Consider the following 19,100-nt stretch of genomic DNA (forward strand, 5'->3'; position numbering starts at 1 on the left):
ATGGATGTATGTACATTTTAAGTGTGACACACTGCGTTGGGATGAAATATGCTCAGATGCGGTTTTACAAGCCTATTTACCACCCTGTTACTTTACCTCAGAATGAAACTCTTGATTTTCCTTTTACGGGGAGCTCAAGAATAATTTGATGAGCTCTGCTCTGCTCACACAGAACAATGTGCATAGCATAGAGCAAAGCATAGCAAAGTCACAGGAACACCATACCAGTGTCTTTTGTCCATACATTTTTAATTGTCAGAATAATTCCTGCAATTCCTTGCTATCTACATGAGCCATAATTCCAAAAGAACCCAACTTCACATGCAGCCCGTCTGCAGACTGCACAGATGTGTAAATCTGATGCTCTCTAATGCCGCTGATGGGCGTAGTGAGATCTGTACGCCGGCTTTGTGTAGCTTTAGGTAGTATTTGAGGCTGTTTCTGCTGCTGGGAGTCTTCAGCGCCCGAGTCCCGAACCCGAGGCATGAATCCGTCCCACCTGAAGCTCAGCTTTGGTCTGACAGGCCTGGCAGGGCGGCAGGAAGGAGACGTATTTCAGACAGCGGAGGCAGAGGGTGGAGGGGAGGGGGTGGTGGTGGTTTAGCTGTAACTGATTGCTGGAAGTGATTTGGGGCTAAAAACAACACATTGTCATGTGTGCGCATAGCAGCAAAGCAAGCAGCTCATATTTTAAAGGCTGTGGATTCGAGCTGATCATTGACTACAGAGACGGCTAGAGAGAGTGAGGGAGTGTGGGTGGAAATGGGTTCAGCTACTGGATTCTTTAAGGGTTTTCAATTTTGTCACAACAATTTAATTATCAAATAAAAAAAAATTGTTACAATTTGATTGAATTATTTTGGATGGAAATTTGATCAGATTATTGTTTTGAATTATTTTGAGCAATTTTTGTATTCCCGTATTGGAATAAAGACAATAAAATATACTATTTAATTTTTCCTTTTTATTTTATTTTATATTTATTTTAATATTATGTGAATTATTAATGTTTTTTATTATTATTCTTCTTATTATTATATATTATATGGGAACTGAGTGATGAGGGAAACGGAGGGTGAAACTACCCACCCAGAGACAGAGAGAGAGGTAGAGATGTGCTCCCAGCTCCCAGCCATAGATGTCTCTTTACCAAACATTAAAAAAAAAAAGTTTGTGGACACAGCTCTAATAGCCAAATATCCTGCATGAGTATTTGGACCAACCATCTTTTGGGCAAACGTTTTGGCACCCCATCTCTGCCGAGCTGCAATCACACTCACAGTTTCGTCAGGGGCTGCACTCACACTGAATTAGTGAATTAATCCTCACCGCTGTGTGTTTTTGTGTGTTTATGGGCAGGTTTCCTGGACAGGGATTAAGCCCAGTCATGGTCTCTATTTTCCTTTTATTGGAAAACCTCTATTCAAGATGCTGTGACTCCTTGTACAGGAAACTGGCCCATATTACTGATCACTTAAAGACCACAGTATACCCAAATTAGGATTAAAGCAGCAGTATGCAAGAATTGGCATTGTTTGCTCTTGAGTTCAGTTGGGAAGTAGAATTTACCCTTTGAGCCACCCCTAAATTACACGCTTTACACATGCATTTTACAAGCTGCGAGATACAGAAGCATGTGGACTGAGGTGGTAGATTAATATTGCAAAATTTTACACAAATATGACTCTGGTTATGCAGCGTTATGCAGTTCCTGCCTGTCTCTCCAAAATGACAGTGCAGTTTCTGCACTGCTAAGCCTGGAGTAGCGATAATAGCAGTGCTGCTCTCCCTATAACAGCCAATGAAGCATCAGCATGATGTTAAAGCTGCTATTTTAAATGTAAAATTCTACATATTGCTTCTTTAATACTAATTATGGTCTTAATCAATGTTCAGAAATGCTGTGTAGTTCAGGGCTAGGTATTAATGCCTGTTTGGGAAATCGGTAGCAATAACAGCCAGTTACTCTGATGACTTTGACATGGCAAGAGTATATCAGCATCATCATCAGCCCTCCATCCAGCTCCTGTAGAGAATGAGAGAGCACCATCTAGTGGCTGTGTACTGTCGCTACATCAGGCCTCCTTCTCACTTGTTGTAATCCTCTCTCTCCTCAGCAGCGCTTCAAATGGACGTCCTGCCACTGCGTATGGCTTTCGTCCGGACGAACACTTCTACCACGGAGTGACCAGCTAGAGGTGGAACATATGGACCAGTCCATCTCCCTCAGCCCTGGTCACTGGTGAACACACTGGAGCTTCGACAGCAGGAGTCCAGACGGACTCCGGAGTGGACTGAGATTGCTGAGATCTCCTGATGCACCTTTTTAGTACAGAGACTGGCCGTAAGTGAGTGTCCACTGCACTGTGGACCGTGGTCACACACAGGGTAGAATGATACACTGCATGTTTATAGGACTTAATGAAGCTCTGGAGAGAAATGCCTCTCAGCTTTATTATTATTTTTCTTTATTTGGTTTCTGCTCACTTTAATCTCTTAGTTTTATTTTTGGAATAGTCTTAAATTATTTATATTATTTATACACACTTTTTAGATAGTTTTCTGTTAATGACAGTGCACTTTAATATAAAACGTAACCACGTGAATTTAACTCCTCAAATCCAGTTTCTGATTGATGTCATTCATACTTGAATATCTAAGTACTAGGGCTGTCAAACTAATTACAGTAATTAATCAAGATTAACCACAATAGTCAATAGTTTTTTTTATTAATTCTGGAATTCATTTATTTCATGAAAACAATTATGGAATAGCTGTATGATCAGAGAGTGTAAGTGTGATTAGAATGTGTTTATTTTATTATTTTCAATAATTCAATAACAATAGTTCAGGATCTTCCAGTGATTGCATTTTCCAGTCTTTACCTATGCATGTTGCCCCAGTGACTGTATGGATCATATACAGTATCAGTCAGACGTCTGAAGGTTGAACGTGTGCTGGTCTCATAAAACGCTTGATCCAAATGCTAAGGGTGACCATATCTTTGTTTCCCCCCCAAAAAAGGACTGGGGACACACCAGGGCATCCACCATAGTTAGGATGTTGTGGCTGGGGAGGTCAGGTAGGCCTAAGTTGTTGGACCGTGTGCATATGTGAGGGTGGAAATGCCTCTCAGTCCATGCAGCTACAGCATGTTAATGTACATTAATACATACACAAAGACTCATGTAGCAGCAGACCAGTTAACAGCCTTAATAGCCTATATGACCAAATCACCTCCTTTCAGTTCAGCGTTCAACTTGGCTACGACATCCCAACTACGGTGGAAACCCTCGTGTGTCCCCAGTGTCCTCTTTTATTTTATTTATTTATTTTTTTTAAATATGGTAACCCTAGCAGGAAAAAAAGCAGCCCTAGCACCCTAGCAGCACCTAAAAAGGGTGTGTCCAAACTTTTGACTGGTAATATATATATCTCTTCAACTCTCTCTCTCTCTCTCTCTCTCTATATATATATATATATATATATATATATATATATATATATATATATATATATAAATATATAATATAGGCTCAAAGAAAATGTTATAATGGCATGAGCGAGTCATATTTCTTTGTAGAAATGTTGGTTGCCATGACAACAACACAGATATAGCCATTTTATTTCTTATCCAAACCCACCAGTGGACGTATAGGTACCATAGGTACTATTTTGCAACACCAGACATGTATCCCTCCACCTCCAGTGGGCTTTTAAATGATGCTTGAGACCCAAAACCACCCAGTGTCTTCATCAACATTAGGTGGAAGAACTTTCTGTGAGGAGCTTTTATTAGAGGTTCTAGACGTCTGCTATCGTTCTCCTCCACTGTGAGTCACCACAGCAAACCCAAACATGGGTGGAATTTCCCTTTACCTTCAACAGATCTAATCATGCATAATTAGTTTTGATTTGCCAGCGTATGTCAGCGGTGACATCATGTTCCCCCGGAGGGGGAACCCTGAAGATTGATCATTGTCATGCACTCATCATATTCCACAACTTGCTAATAGATGGTCATTTCTGAATCTTAAAAGACTGACCTTGCATTTAAACACAAACTCTGTACTGGTTTAGATGCACTGACACGTCTTTCAGATTCGCCTGATCTGTGTAGACTGAAGCAGACTGACAGTATTATAACGGCAGTATTAACAGTGGTGTCTGTGACTGAGTACCTGAGCCAGGTTAACAGTCTGATCCATCCTGGCTTCTTCTAATTCTCCATTATAGCAAAAAAGCAGATACTCTGTTAACCTTTCTATATTAATAATTGATTTATTAACAACTGTTTGTATTTGCAATCTGTTAAACCTCTTTTTATGTTCCTGGTTGAAATGTAGCATTTCCTTTATTTTCTAAGAATAATCTATACTATATAAGTAGCACATTATTTTTTATTTAACTTGAATTACGATGTTGAGGCCGTTCCTGATTGTTTCAGGTGTCGTCTTATGGCCAGTATTTCATTCCAACAGCTTTGCATTCTTCTTTCCAAACAGTGCCTGATAAGATCATAAAGGCCTTTGCTGCTATAAAGACCCAGAAACCTGAAATCAGTGTAATGGTTCCCTAACCGAAAAACACAATGCTTCAATAAAGTGATGTTCAGCTGAACTACAGTGTGTGTGGCTTTCGTTTTTTATTAAAAAGAGGAAAAATCTGGAATATCGCTGCATGACTGCTGTTTTTTATCGCCATAATCCCTTATAACCCAATAATACTGAATATATAACTCCATAATATTGAATTTAAATGGAGTTATGTGATAACTAAAGGTTTGGGAGAAGGACCACGCCCAAACTCCTCCTCTCCTTTACCACATACTATGATACTCCTTACTCCATACTTCTTCCCGTGACAAAGGTTCACCACCCACCACCGCCCCTGCTCCTCCTGATGGCCCAATTATGCTCAACCTGATGGGGTCTGGCTTCAGATCCCATCAGCTCGTAGCCCCCCAGAAATCCAGCTCATGAGCATTATGGTGAAATTCTGTAAAGGTACCCCACGTTGTCTATATCATAAAGAGACATTTTCTCCCCATACATACATTCCAAATATATGCATTTACATGTCCATATGCTTCCAATATGGAAAATAATCTGCCTTTTGTTGTAAGAAAATATGGAAAAACAAACATTTGCATACATCCACTGACCCAGCCTATATCAGTGTAGCCCCGCCCACTCAGTCTGAAGTTATAAGGAGTGTTTCAGCCCAATACAGAGCATCTCAGAACAGCAGATATACATTTACATTTTTTTTATTTTTAAAGCGTTATAATATTGTTTTAATTTAATCATTTTAAGAGTGATTCCATCAAGGACAGGTTAGTTATGAATTATGAGTGTGGATATGAATCGATACGATGGGTATACTAGTGGGTATGATAGGGTTTAATATGCATGGATATTGCATTATTATCAGTTTCAGTGTTATTTATTTATTAAATTATTGTTATATAATATATATATGTATAGCACTTTATAAATCGTATAGCACTGTATATTATTAATATGGTTCATTCCTTGTATATGAATTTAATGGTGTAGAATGAACCTGACTCGTGAATCAGTGAATCAGTGAGTTTTTAAATCGGACGTTCCACTTGTTGAAACGCACAGTTCAAAAGAATCGGTTCAGACAAAATGAATCGAATTTTCCACTCTTTCATTATCTTGCTAATTAACAAGAACGTCGTTTAGGTAACAGTGTAAATAATCATAATATTTAATTAAACAATATTTTCTATACAATACAATACACAATATGTATTAATAGTTTGATGAATCGATTTTAAACAGTGATCTCGTGAGAAATCTCGCGAGAAAAGCGCTAGCACGTTAGCAATCGTGAAGCTAGTCGGTTCTGGGAGTATGGACCTCAGTATGGACCCAGCTTACTCCATCACGAAAAGCGAGTGTGTGGAGCTGTGTGCGGGCATTCGGGGAGAGCCGTACAGCGTCTCAGTGCTGAAGGAAGGGTACTGCACTGCCCAGTCGGACGGAACCTTCCGGGCCGATGGGACCATCTCCCTAATTACAGGACCCAGGGCTGTGCTAGTGGATACGGGCGGACCGTGGGACCGAGAATTGCTGCTCTCCAAGCTGAAGGAGAAGGACCTCACCCCGGCTGGCGTGTCTGTGGTAGTCGGGACGCACGGGCACTCTGACCATATCGGCAATCTGAACCTGTTTCCAGGTGCTACTCTAATCGTTGGCTGTGACGTCAGCGAGGGGGACAGATACCTGCCCAATCAGCTGGCTGAGGGACAGCCTTACCTCATTGATGACCATGTAAGTGGGGGATGACGTGTAGCCCAGGGTCTGTGGCTGGACCACACTTTCCCCTCACTTCATATCCCAGTACACCCCTGCTGAAGAATCCACCCCTGCTTAAGACCAGTAGGTGGTTGCAGGTGGTCCATCATGACCAAGCTGGTTGACCAGTATGACCAGTTATTATAGGCTGATCTTGAGCTATATATATATATATATATATATATATATATATATATATATATATACACTAATTAGCCATAACATTACAACCAGTGAACTAAATAACATAGATGGATTATCTGGTTCCAGTGGCGCTTGATTTTTGAGGTGTGTGTGTTGGAAGTAACATAAGAATTCTAAGAGACCCTTTATAAGAACCAAGCTGTGAGGTTCTAGATAAACGACTGGGTCAGAACATCTCTACCAAAACATCAGGTTTACTGCATTGATGACCATGTAAGTGGGGGATGACGTGTAGCCCAGGGTCTGTGGCTGGACCACACTTTCCCCTCACTTCATATCCCAGTACACCCCTGCTGAAGAATCCAGCTTAAGACCAGTAGGTGGTGGCAGGTGGTCCATCATGACCAAGCTGGTTGACCAGTATGACCAGTTATTCTGATAGACCAGCAAGTCCATCACACTCTTTTCAATGGCCTTGATCATATAGGACCAGTGTAGACCTTCTGAAACCAGCCAGTAAAGGCTGATCTTGAGATATATATATATATATATGATTATCTGCTTAAAGAGGCGCTTGATTTCTGTGTGTTGGAAGTAACACAAGAATCTGAGACCCTTTACAAGAACCAAGCTGTGAGGTTCTAGATAAACGACTGGGTCAGAACATCTCTACCAAAACATCAGGCAGGTCTTATAGGGTGTTGTGGGCTGCAATAGTCAGTACCTATCAAAAGTGCTCCAAAGAAGGACAACCAGTGAACAGACGACAGGGACATGGGCGCCCAAGGCTGATTGGTGCTCATGGATGCACAGGACACCTTCAGAGGTCTTTTGGAGGCCATGCCTTTACGGGTCAGAGCTGTTTTGGTGACAGGAGGGGGACCATCACAGTATCTTCTTCACTCAAATGTAGTTGAAAAGCTTTATATAATTTATAATGTAAATAAAGCAGGAAGCACAAATGCATAAATGTGTAATAAAATATCATCAGATATCAGGATATGTTCACAAAATATAATAACATTGTGTTTTATGTCATTTTATGTTTTAATTTTGACATTTAAAACCTGTTATTCCTCCAGGTGTCAGTCATCCCCACGCCTGGCCACACCGGCAGGGACGTCAGCGTCCTGGTTAAAGGAACTTCAGCGGGGACAGTTCTTGTCGCTGGGGACTTGTTTGAGTGCTGCGCTGATGAAGACTCCTGGAGGGATCTTAGTGAGAACCCCGAGCTGCAGGAGGTCGGCCGACAGAAAGCTCTGATGGATGCAGACGTCATTATTCCTGGACACGGACGCTTGTTCAGAGTGCACAGGACGCCGCTGAACTGACCAGAGAGGTTGTATTTGAAGCAGTGGACTGAATCATTTCAGTGTCCGTGTAACAGGGTCGTCCAAAACCAGCATAACGTTCAGTATAACATGGGGCTTGCTGATTGGCTTATAAACACAGATGCTTTTGGAATAGACATTTTTTGTAACCTATAATTAAATAATTTAATTTAATAAAAAAAAGTATTGCTTTATCATTTATTTTCTATCTATCTATTTTCCATCCACTTTGATCAGCCTTCATTTATTTTGTCCAAGTTCTTCCACCTTCAGACAAGAGCCAGGCTGTGATCTTCTAGGCGACTGGGTCAGAACATCTCTACCAAAACATCAGGCCGCTCTTGAGGGGTGTTCACAACTATGCAGTGGTCAGTACTTACCAAAAATGCGCCAAGGAAGGACATCCGGTGAACTGGCGTTAGCACATTGGTGCTCTAATTTAATTAAAAACCTTATATTATATCTTTATTTTCTGTAAAACTATCAACATTGATCAGCCTTCATTTATTTAGTCCAGGTTCTTCACATTTCCACCCTTAAACCTGACTTCCTTGGAGAAAAATAAAGAACCGTGAGTTCAGATGTCCTTCAGGCGGGACAAACTCAGTTACGGTGGGACATCACCTAAACAAGCCCGCCTCCTCAACTGACTGCGGCTGGAGACTAGAAGACCCCACCTTTAGGTGGGATCCTAGAAAGATTTTCATTTTCAGCTTAAAACTTATTAAAAAAACATATCAGCTTATAAACAGTTGTGTGAAAATGTTAGGACACCCCATACAAACGTGTCTGGACGTGTGAAAAGTAAGACTCATCAGTGTAGGTACAAACACGTTTATTGATACTACAGAACAGGCTGCTGGTCCAAATTCCTATGTACAGTGCTGTACTTCAGCAAAACGACTTACTTGAAGGTTGTACTTGACATAATAAGCGACTGTAAATTATGGGTGTGGTTTTCGTCATGTTTTATGGGTCCCAAAAATGTCAAATAATGTCAAGTAAAGCAATTAGCGATAAAAGTGAAATATTGAAAATGATGTTGAGGCTGAAAATGTAAAATAATATTTACTATAATCAAAGAATACTAATTAAAACCCAAGCTGTTAAACTGAAAGCATGTTGTTCTTCCTGGATAGTTGAATTTTCTGTAGCCTGTAGCTTTGTTGTCCTGATCTTTACACATTTACTAAACAAATCTATAAAAATTGTGATATTTATAATTTGCGATTACAAAATGTCAGTGTACAAAATATTGGCATGTAATATTAGCATTTAATTACATTAATTATGTAGAAAAAAGCGAATGGCTTCTCAGTCTATGTTGTTATCAGCGTTAGTAACTATAGAAACGCAGCCTCGTGGAGTTGCGCAGTTCATTCCTCAAAGCTTCAAAGCATCTTCATCGTTCTTCTCGTCATGTAGAGTCAGTCATCAGAGGTTCTTTTAAACAAAGGCCTCCACTAAGCTTCACTGCTGCTTGCACAAGGCCTCACAATGTCCTCCACTTCGATGACCTCCACCACAAGATCTCTGATGGCCTTGATGCTGTCCACTGGCTCTTCTGCATCCGAGGAGCTTGAGCAGTCCACATCTCCTCCACTCACTATGGCCTCCGACTTTATAGGGGCACCGCCCTCTGCTGGAGGATCAGGGTTGCTTGAAGGCTCCTGAGCTTTCTCAGTGACCTCAGGGTCCTTCTCAATTCCATCACTCTGCATCTCCGCCTCACTGACTGTGCAGTCAGCAGATGGACCAGATGAACCACAAGATGTGGTCTCCGCTGGAGAAGCCGGGTCATCCGTGGCCTTGGCCTGTGAATCTGTTGGATCTGCGATGTCGGACGCATCGGGTTGGCCTCCACCAGTGCATGGCTCAGAGCAAGCAGCAACTGGAGCATCGATTTCTGCATCTTCGGCGTCTTCTGTGTCCTCGGTCTTCTGAGCCTCCGCACTCCCCTTCTCCTCGTCTTCTGCGAGAGGAACTGTGCTTCCTGCCTCCACTCCAGCTGGTGGGATTAGATATACGGCCTTGTCTGTAGCGTGCTGTTGTTCGGTGGACGATTCAGGATCCTTGGATATAACAATTGTAGGGCAATCGCTGAGGCTTGGTGGAGTCAAAGAGGCCGTGGCGGCTTCGCTCGGAGTCTCAGCTTCGGGTGAAGCTGGTGAGGAAACCTCTGGAGTGGACGAGGCCTCAGCAGGTTTCTCAACAGAAATGTTGCATGTTGGCGCCGGTGGATCAGCTGTAGAAGCCTCGGGCTCGGATGCCTTTTCTTCAGGACCAGAGGATTCAGGACCAGAGGATTCAGCAGGGACCTCCTGTTTCTCCTCTGCTGGAACATCTTGGTTGCTCTGCTTTGATTGGCTCTCCAAGCAGCCATTGCCCACCAGCGGGGAGGTGTTATTCTCCTCAGGTTTTCGAGCGATGGGCACCTTGGCTGGGCTGGAAGGGGCGGAGCGAGGAGGGGTGCGGCTGTCGTTCAGGCTGCTCTGACTGATGCACTGCAGCTCAGTGCTGTCCACGAACAGGTTGTGCTTCTTCAGGCTGGCGGCTTCCTTCACCACTGCACGGGCAAGAGGAGAGGATATTAGATTAGTAAGGAAGTAAAGAAGACTTGTGTAATAAAAGATCAGTGCACTTAAAAAAGAGCTGAAATAATAAATACTAACTGTTTTTGTTCTTATTTCTAAGTTATTATAAAAATATAACTTTTATTGTTTTATATAACTTTACACCACTGAAACAGCAACCCCCCAAGGTCAGTCTGACCGCACCTGGCTCTTAAAGGGTACAGCGAGAGACACACTGACTGGTTTATTACTGCACGTTACGCCCAAAACAAACACACCCATCATTCATTAAGAGACTCAGTACATGACTTTTGAGAGTTTCGCGCCGAGCCAGGCGATCTTTTCCCATCGTTACCATAGCAAAGACACACCGACACGCCCCCTAAATCAAGCTGCACGATGCAGATCGCTAAAATTGGGCTCTACATATATTAATGTTTGTTACCGTCTTACCAAAATAGCTAAATTCTGGGGATACTTTGAAGTGTATAATAAATATATTGGGAAAAACTTTACTAAACTTTTTAGTAAATTACAAATATACTTATATAATCTTATTGGACATTTCAAGTGTGAGTGAATTAATTGAACACAAGTATTTAAGAAGTACATAAAGTTTAAACAAAATTTAAACATGAAAAAAAAAATTATAATAATTTTTAATTAATATATAAATGACATTTTTTTACTAAAATTTAAATTCATAGTTATGTATTTCTAAAAAAATACCCCATACATTTTTTTATTCTACTAGCATTTGAAAGAATAATATTATTGGATTTTTAACATTTTTTAATTAGTTGGTACATAAATCTGTTAGTATATTTACAACATACTTCTCAGTATGAAATCTCTTTAAAATGTTGTGTAATTTAGATGGCCATATATATATATACAAATACCTGGTCATTTGTAATACTGAATGACACACTTTAAAAAATAAATAAATAAATAAACTGAACTGCTCATATTTCTCCCATATCCCAGAAATTTGCCAAGTAGCCAATGTAATTAGCCAAAGTAGCAAATGTACAGGACCTTCACCTTAAACTGCATCAGGTTGCATTAGTAAAAACTCATGGTTGACTCAGTACATTTGTGGGAAATTGTGGAGCTTAAACTTTTACCCAAACAGTCGTTTTAAAACCCCCCAACAGGATCTGACTGCTGGACAATAATTCTAACCACTTTACCTTTGTTGACCTCATTATTCAGGATGGTCAGCAGCAAGTCCTCGTAGACGTTCTCCACTTGGATGAAGTTTGTGTAATCAGCAAAGATGTACTGCTCGTACGTCTGCAGCTCCTTCAACACAGCAGAAACACTCTGCTCATTCAAAGTCACCACATTCACTTACTCAGAGTGAGAACTACAGATAGCAGTGAATTATTGATCTGATCAGTTCATAACTTTATAAACTCGGTTTCTCAAATTTTCTGACTGTAATAAAAAGTTCTTTACAGTTTTGCAGGTGGGGGCCAGGTTCCTTCTGATGGCTGGCAGGGTGATGTCCACCAGAGCATCCTGGAAAATCTTCTTCCTCACTGTACTGCTGTCATAGTCATATTGCTGGAAGTTATAAAATAAAAACAGCTTAATTAATATAAATAATAAGAAAAGAAAAGAAAATAAGAACAATAATTGTTGTTCATATAATATAACTGTTATGGCTTTTTTATTACCTATTTATTATTTTAAAATATTTGATCATATGACTACATTATTTACATATTAATAATACTAATTAGTCATATATCAGTAACAGCAATTATATTATTTCCGTGCATATGTACAAAGCTTATTATCCATTTTTAAATATTATTCATAATATTAATCTTAAAATCAATATTTATATAGTACATTATATAATGTCTCAATAAATCAAAAAAACAATAAATCATATTTGCTAACTAACAATTTATGTAACTCATTTAATATCAACAACATAACATTTTTAATATGTAAAAAATATCATATTAAAATATATTTTTTTTACTTTATCATATATACAGTAGACTTTTATTATACATCATTTTAAATAATAAACAACTTATATATTTATTTATTAATTAATATTTATATAGTACTTTTTATAGGCTCTAAGGAAATATGACATAAATACATAGAATATACTCAATATAATATATTAGAAATATAAATATTACGTAATAAAACAATAAAAAAACATTTTTTACAATATAAACATGAGCAATGTCTAGTAAACCAGAGGTAAATAAACAATCAAAATTAAAGGTATACAGAAATATTTGACTATATTTAATTAAGACATCTAATATAAATATATGTTATAATATTAAAATATGAATAGGCAATGCTACAGTTAAGGGACAGGAGGATCACCTTTAGCACTCGGAGCTTTGCCTTCTCCATGACTGTGGCCAGTTTGTCCGGTTTGTCCTTAAAGGCTGGCTGAAGCAGCATCTCAAAGGTGTACACGGCGTTCTCCATCAGCTACAACCAACAACACCACCAGAAAACAAGCAGGGTCACATAACGGAGCACCAGCGTCCTGAGCTACACCCTAATGGACTGCAGAGGGAGCCACTGCTTCAAAGGAGAGGAAATGCTCCCTCTGAAATGACCAGCTTTTCTGTTGACCACATTTTTAACTGTTAGCGAAACAGCAGAACTCACACACAGAAGGTGCTAAAGAGACAGAAATCACAAGTGAACAGGAAGAGGCTGTTTCAGTGCTCGCGCTGTTTTCACCCCCAAACGGCTAGACTGCTCTCCCTACCTAAAGTGGAGCCAATCATCAAGACATGCTTGGTGCCTGAAAGAAGCTGCCTCTTAGGTTTTACACTGGATTAGCCTGGCCCGAGTCTGGGGCCTAACAGAGGCCTTCAGTAGTCTCTAATAGACTTGTAGATAGATATGTCAAATGTTTGTGGACACCCTTTTGCATCCACGTTGCATCTATGCTGACACAGATGTGCAAATGCACGCACACAAGCTTGTCTAGCCCCTGTAGAGAAGAAGTCCTGCCAATAGAATAGGACTCTCTGGAGCAGATCACCTGCATTACCCTATTGGCACCATGCTGCCTAATGCCAGGCGTGGGCTAGTAGAGGGGTATAAAGCCCCCCAGCATTGAGGAGTTGTGGAGCAGTGGAAGAGCTGTGTTCTCTGGAATGATGGATGGTGGGATGAGTTTGGGAGTTGCTTTGGGATGCTTTTGGGATGCTTTGGCATCCTGAGGCCCACCTGCTGCATGTGGCTCTGGGTGGTGTGGACCAGCAGTGTGGAATTGGAGAATTTGAAGCGGTTCCTGAGCTCCTGCAGCTGCTCCTTCAGGACGGACACATGCTGGTAACAGTCCTCCAGCTGGGCATGGCCCACCTCTTCCAGAGCCTTGGAGTCAGAACATAGACAGGGGCACAAAGCATTACTTTTAAATGGTTCTTTCTGTAAAACAGTCGAGGCAGTTCACAAACCGTATGAGCGAATGAAATGTCTGGATACAGAGGAGATTGGAACGCCCCCCTATGGCAGACGGACACCCCATAAAAGCCTTTGCCTTTTAAACATCTGGAGATCTGATCTTCATGTGATTGACAGTGAGAAATGGAGGTAATCTAACTCAACTCACACCTGAAGAAACGTCCTGAAGAAAGTTCACCCCCCCCCCCTCGCATCTATTACTCCTTCAAATATGTAGAATTAGACTCAGCTGCAGAAGATCAGCTGCAGAAGATCAGAACATGGTTGGAGAGGATTATTCTGGAGGAGTCTGGAGTCTTATTTAAACCTCAGACATTTAGTCTGGTCTGATCTTGATTGATGGTTGAAGTGAGTGGTGAAGAAGATCACCATCATGGTCAAATCCAGAAAGCTCTCTGAGGCCTTCAGAAAAGAGGGTGGAGATGCAGAGGAGTCTGGGAAGGGGTTTAAAAAAGTCTCAGGACTATTAGAAATCAGCCGCTGTTCCACCGTCCACTAAATCATTTGGAACAAGAGGAACAGCTGACCAGCATGGCCAGGTCAGACCGTCCTAAGAGCCCCAGACCACGATATGAGTAAAGAAGCCTCCAACAATCCTAAACTATCATCATGGTAGCTCTCACCACAGTCGACATTAAACTCTTACTTTAGTGAGATTTTCTGGAGTTCCTCCCGGGGTGAAGTCCCTGCAGACCCGACTCAGTTCGGTCTCCAAACGCTGCCTCACAGCCTGGAAGCCTGAGCTAACCGGCCCCATCAGCTCCTCCAGGATAGACGCCAGATACGGGGCTACACTTTCAGAGCAGAACTTCACTGCTGGCTCTGAGACCAGTGCTAACACACACACACACACACACACACACACACACATACAGAAACACACAAACAGACAGTATTACCAGCAGAACGTGGAGATAACCTCACTCTCCTGTCCAGCAGTAACTGTAAATCGGTTTGTCTTAAAGCCAAAGATGTGTGCATCCTTCACACGCAGCTCCTAGTTCAGACCACACCTCTGATTTATGGTTGTATCACTAGAATTGATCCTAGGAGGGGAACAGAACTCTGAGAACTTGGGCCGGAGCTCAGCGCCAGAAGATGACCCTTCCTTGATGAATGAGGAGCTTGCAGAAGTAGGAGATGGGGGGGGGGGGGGGGGGGTATGGAAGGTATGGATGGAAGGAGGTTAGATGGGATAGAGGAGGAGCTCCAGGCACGGGTCTCCTCCTACAGCTCAGTTATCCTGCAGGACTAGAGTTTCTCCAGGGAGCTCCAAACTAGACTCACCACTGGTATCATAATCAGCTGTACAGCTGCAGTTCACTTTTATTAGTTTATTATTTTATTAGTTCACTGCATTCCTTATTGAGAAAGGGAAGCTTATCAAGCCTGTACATCTGGATGATTTAACTTTTTATTTTTATTTTTTCCTTATTGTCACTTTTAAGTTTGATGGAAGTTTTTATTTATTATTATTATTATTATTATTATTATTATTATACCAATAAGATGTATAACAGTAATAACAGCAACACTATTATTATTAATATTATTATTATTATTATTATTATTAAGAAGAAATCATAAAAAGAATTATTGTTATTCATATTATGAACATTATTATTAGTAATGCAAATGATAATGCTAATAATAATATTGTGAAAAAAATAATAAAATGAATTTAATATAATCATATTTAATGATAATTAAAATTAAACATCACTACATTACTATTATCTAATAATAATAATTAAAACGTGTAGTAATAATAATAATAATAAGAAGAAGAAGAAGAAGAAGAAAAATAAGAAGAAGAAGAAAAAGAACAATAATAATAATAATAATAATAATAATAATATCAACAATTAATCATTTTTTTTAATCTGTCATTTATTTGTTGGCCTATTTTACTTTTTTTTTTGCCTATTTCATAAGAATCCTGGCTTTAGAGCCAATACTGGCTGGATTATCAGTTCAACTTGCCACATACATATGCAGAGCTTTGTTCATGAATATTCATGAGCATATTAACATGTGGAACACCACAATCTGGAGCTCAAGCTCACCTTGAAGTTTGGTCTCGAGGAAGGTGCGAGAGTTGATGATCTGATCCATATCTGAGCGTATGAGCGCCTCCTGCTGTTTGGCCGCCTCCCTGCACTCGTCCTTCAGGCTCTGCAGCCCGTCCCTCAGCTGCTCCTGCACCAGCCCGTATGTGGCCTCCACCGTCTGGAAAAAGAACCCAAACAATTTAGATAAGGCGAACAACAAGAACCGCTGACCCAGTCGATCGCCAGCAGATGGCGTGGGCGATAGTAGCTAGCAGAATTAGCAGTAGCGCCCTCCTCCCAGCGCGGTGAGCTCCAGGGGTGTTGTGCTTCATGTGTCTCTGATGAAGTACATGCCAGCCTTCACCCTCTCAGTACAGGTACACCATATGTCCAAATGTCTGTGGACACCCCTTCTAATGAATGTATTCAGCTTCTTTGAGTTGCTCCTATTGCTGACACAGCTTGTCTAGTCCCTGTAGAGAAGAAGTACTGCCAATACAATAGGACTCTCTGGAGCAGATAAACATCATGAACCTAGTGCCACCATGCTGCCTAATGCCAGGCATGGGCTAGTAGAGGGGTATAAAGCCAAAGCCCCCCAGCATTGAGGAGCTGTGGAGAAGTGGAAGAACTGTGTTCTCTGGAATGATGGACGATGCTTCATCCAGTACTTTAGGGATGAGTTGGGGATGAAAGCAATCCTCCTACCCTGGACAGTAGAGACAGTTACTCCAACAACAGCAGTAATAATACCCTTGATTTCAGAATAGAACAATGAATAAGCAGGTGTCCCAAAACTTTTGTCCGTATAGTGTAGCCCTGCGTGATAAGGGAGTCCTAGCTGGGGTTGGAACTGCTGGAACTAGACGTGACTAAATTGGGGAGGAAACTGGGAAAACAAATCTGAACACCATCCAACACACCCAGGCACACATGCTAAATACGGTATCTCCCCCACAAACCCACTGCCTCCTGTACACAGAGCTGCCTTTGTCCAGGCTTTCCAAAGTAGCCCAAGAAGCCTCTTTATAGATCTGGACGCTGCCAGCTGCTGCAGGCGGAGAAGAAGGGGGAGGGGGGTTTATGGACTCCAGAAAAACTGACCCTAAAACTGACAGACATCACCTAATTATGCAAAAAAATCCCCAAAAAATGCCAGACTGTCTGATTGACACCACCACCATTTTCCCACCTACATCCCTTCACAACACAAAGGGCCCGATCTTACACTACGTCGCCATACTCATTGCCATCTTACACCCCACCAACAGTCAGACGCTCGTTGCTATCTCTGCAGTGAATTGTCAACACAGGCGCGTGCCGCCCGACACTCGTACACCCCCCCACGCTTTACACCATTGAAATAGCAACCCCCCAAGGTCAGACTGACCGCACCTGGCTCTTAAAGGGATGGCGAGAGACGCACTGATTGGTTTATTACTGCACGTTACGCCCAAAACAAACACACCCATGATTCATTAAGAGACTCAGTAGAGTTTTGAGAGTTTCGAGCCGCATAAGGTGAACCTGTAGAACCTGTGTTTAAATTTGCATATCATTAAAAATGGTGGAGGGATACATGCTGCCTGTAGGGTGTAGTGCGGCTACAAAAAGTAGTCCCTAAAGAAAACTGTATTGGTTGAGATTATCCACTATTTTACTATCATCATCATCATCATCATCATTCCATATCATACTCCGAAGACATGTGTAGCTACACTGGTGGGTTTGGATAGGAAATTAAATATGGGCTGTATCTGTGTTGTAGTCATGGCAACCAAGGCCTGGTTCTGTTCACCACAGATGTAAAGAAATCTATGTCAGTGAGTTTCTCTACGATGAACCACAATTTCCCACCAAACCTCCACTCGGAGTGACTGTGTACATCGCAAACAATGAAATCCACCAATAGGACTGAACTCAGAGTGTGAGTGAAGAGTTCTAGGTGTTAATATGATAATAACACTGTAATAATAACACACTTTTCTGAGCGTGTGATTGGTGAGCGCAGTGCTTAAAGACGCTCAGCAGCTTCATGTATCGGAAACAGACCACTGAAAACAACCCTGGATATTAATAGTACTGACTGTTCCAGTAGTTAGCCAATGAGAACAGACACAGTGTTTGATATTCTAATGAGCTTCTGGAGAAGTTCGTCACTGGTGTGTTTAGGTGTGAGGTGTGAAGATGATGTCACCAACCGTAAACCACACTCTCTTCCTCTCCGCCTTCTTCCCTTTCAGCTTGGGCAGCAGCTCCGTCTGCAGTGACGGCAGGAGCTCCTCCATCACATGGTTGGCCAGCACCTACACACACACACACACATGTTTTTTTAACCATGACAAGACATTCATTAGAAGGGGTGTCCATAAATATTTGGACATATAGTGTATGCTACACTTATATAATGAGAATGTTTGTGTTGGTCCAGTCCCAGTTTCCACTGGTTATCCCACAAAGTTGGAATAGACCACATGGTATTCACCAGTACAGGGAAGCTTTGACTCATACGGCCATTCTCCCGCCACACACTGGGTTTAGTGATGTGAACTGAGTCACAGAATCAAGAGCTGTCAGACGACACTGAGTCACCGAACGGAGAGTCACCCAGTGGCTGAAAGGCCTCAGACAGGAATCACTCGACAGCACCACAGGCTCACATTAGTCATGCAACGTTCGGGAACTCTGCAACTCTGCTTTCAAGACTATTAAGATTATTAAGCTATTATTATACTCTCAAGCTCCAGATTGTGGTGTTTTTACACATGACCTCGGTTACCTGCTGCTGCTGGTAGAGCTTAGAGCAAAGAGGGACCAGCTCCATATTAATAAAGCCTATGGGTTTAGAATGCGACATCAGAAAAGCTCCTGGAGGTGGAATGTGAAGGTGTCCAAATACTTTTGTCCAAAGTTTACAAAACGCTGCACGTTGTTTATTTACTGTAGTGATAGCGGTGATAGGCCCATCCCACCACTATCATGCTTATCCCTTTCATCGTAAGACTCCTTTCAAAGCTGTGTGAGCTGTAAAAGGGGACTGCAGGGTCATCCACAGGAAGTGCTGCAGTAGCAGCACAGGAAACACCTCGGTTTTCCTCTCAGTGTTAAAGGACCCTCCTTTAGCCCACTTTATCAGCGCCGCTCATCTCACTGGAAAACGCATTAGAGCTGCTGTGCGAGGAAGTTAAAAAAGAGCATTCCATCCGACCCTGA

The 19,100-nt window shown here is 41.5% G+C and overlaps 3 protein-coding genes across 5 annotated transcripts in view; 2 read left to right on the forward strand and 1 right to left on the reverse strand.

The window, feature by feature from the left end:
- kifap3b (kinesin-associated protein 3b) overlaps positions 1–4,620 on the forward strand; it is a 37,210-nt gene extending 32,590 nt beyond the window's left edge. For 2 of the 3 annotated variants that reach the window (XM_072691403.1, XM_072691405.1), the window contains exon 20: positions 2,118–4,620. In XM_072691403.1, coding sequence (XP_072547504.1) covers positions 2,118–2,196 — 79 coding nt within the window. In that variant the 3' untranslated portion in view covers positions 2,197–4,620. The remainder of the gene's footprint in view (positions 1–2,117) is intronic. The other variant, XM_072691404.1, reaches the window with a different exon arrangement.
- A 1,220-nt stretch (positions 4,621–5,840) lies between these two features.
- mblac1 (metallo-beta-lactamase domain containing 1) lies at positions 5,841–8,847 on the forward strand. Its single transcript, XM_072691409.1, has 2 exons — positions 5,841–6,302; positions 7,553–8,847. Exons 1-2 carry the CDS (start codon positions 5,883–5,885, stop codon positions 7,799–7,801), a joined length of 669 nt encoding a protein of 222 aa, XP_072547510.1. The 5' UTR covers positions 5,841–5,882; the 3' UTR covers positions 7,802–8,847.
- The window catches only part of niban1b (niban apoptosis regulator 1b), a 46,988-nt gene continuing 36,507 nt past the window's right edge, over positions 8,620–19,100 (reverse strand). Inside the window, exons 7-14 of the mRNA XM_072691408.1 lie at positions 18,089–18,193; positions 15,903–16,065; positions 14,483–14,670; positions 13,600–13,746; positions 12,736–12,846; positions 11,836–11,943; positions 11,568–11,679; positions 8,620–10,367 (exon numbers count right to left, since the gene is read on the reverse strand). Of these exons, the coding sequence (XP_072547509.1) occupies positions 9,265–10,367; positions 11,568–11,679; positions 11,836–11,943; positions 12,736–12,846; positions 13,600–13,746; positions 14,483–14,670; positions 15,903–16,065; positions 18,089–18,193 (2,037 nt within the window). The 3' untranslated portion in view covers positions 8,620–9,264. The remainder of the gene's footprint in view (positions 10,368–11,567; positions 11,680–11,835; positions 11,944–12,735; positions 12,847–13,599; positions 13,747–14,482; positions 14,671–15,902; positions 16,066–18,088; positions 18,194–19,100) is intronic.

This window comes from Salminus brasiliensis, chromosome 11 (assembly GCF_030463535.1).
Source record: "Salminus brasiliensis chromosome 11, fSalBra1.hap2, whole genome shotgun sequence".
NCBI lineage: Eukaryota > Metazoa > Chordata > Actinopteri > Characiformes > Bryconidae > Salminus > Salminus brasiliensis.

Coding starts and splice junctions, on each gene's coding strand:
- mblac1 (XM_072691409.1), top strand. CDS start 5,883: ATGGACCTCAGTATGGACCCAGCTTACTCCATCACGAAAAGCGAGTGT. Junction 6,303..7,552: donor CTTACCTCATTGATGACCAT/GTAAGTGGGGGA, acceptor TTATTCCTCCAG/GTGTCAGTCATCCCCACGCC.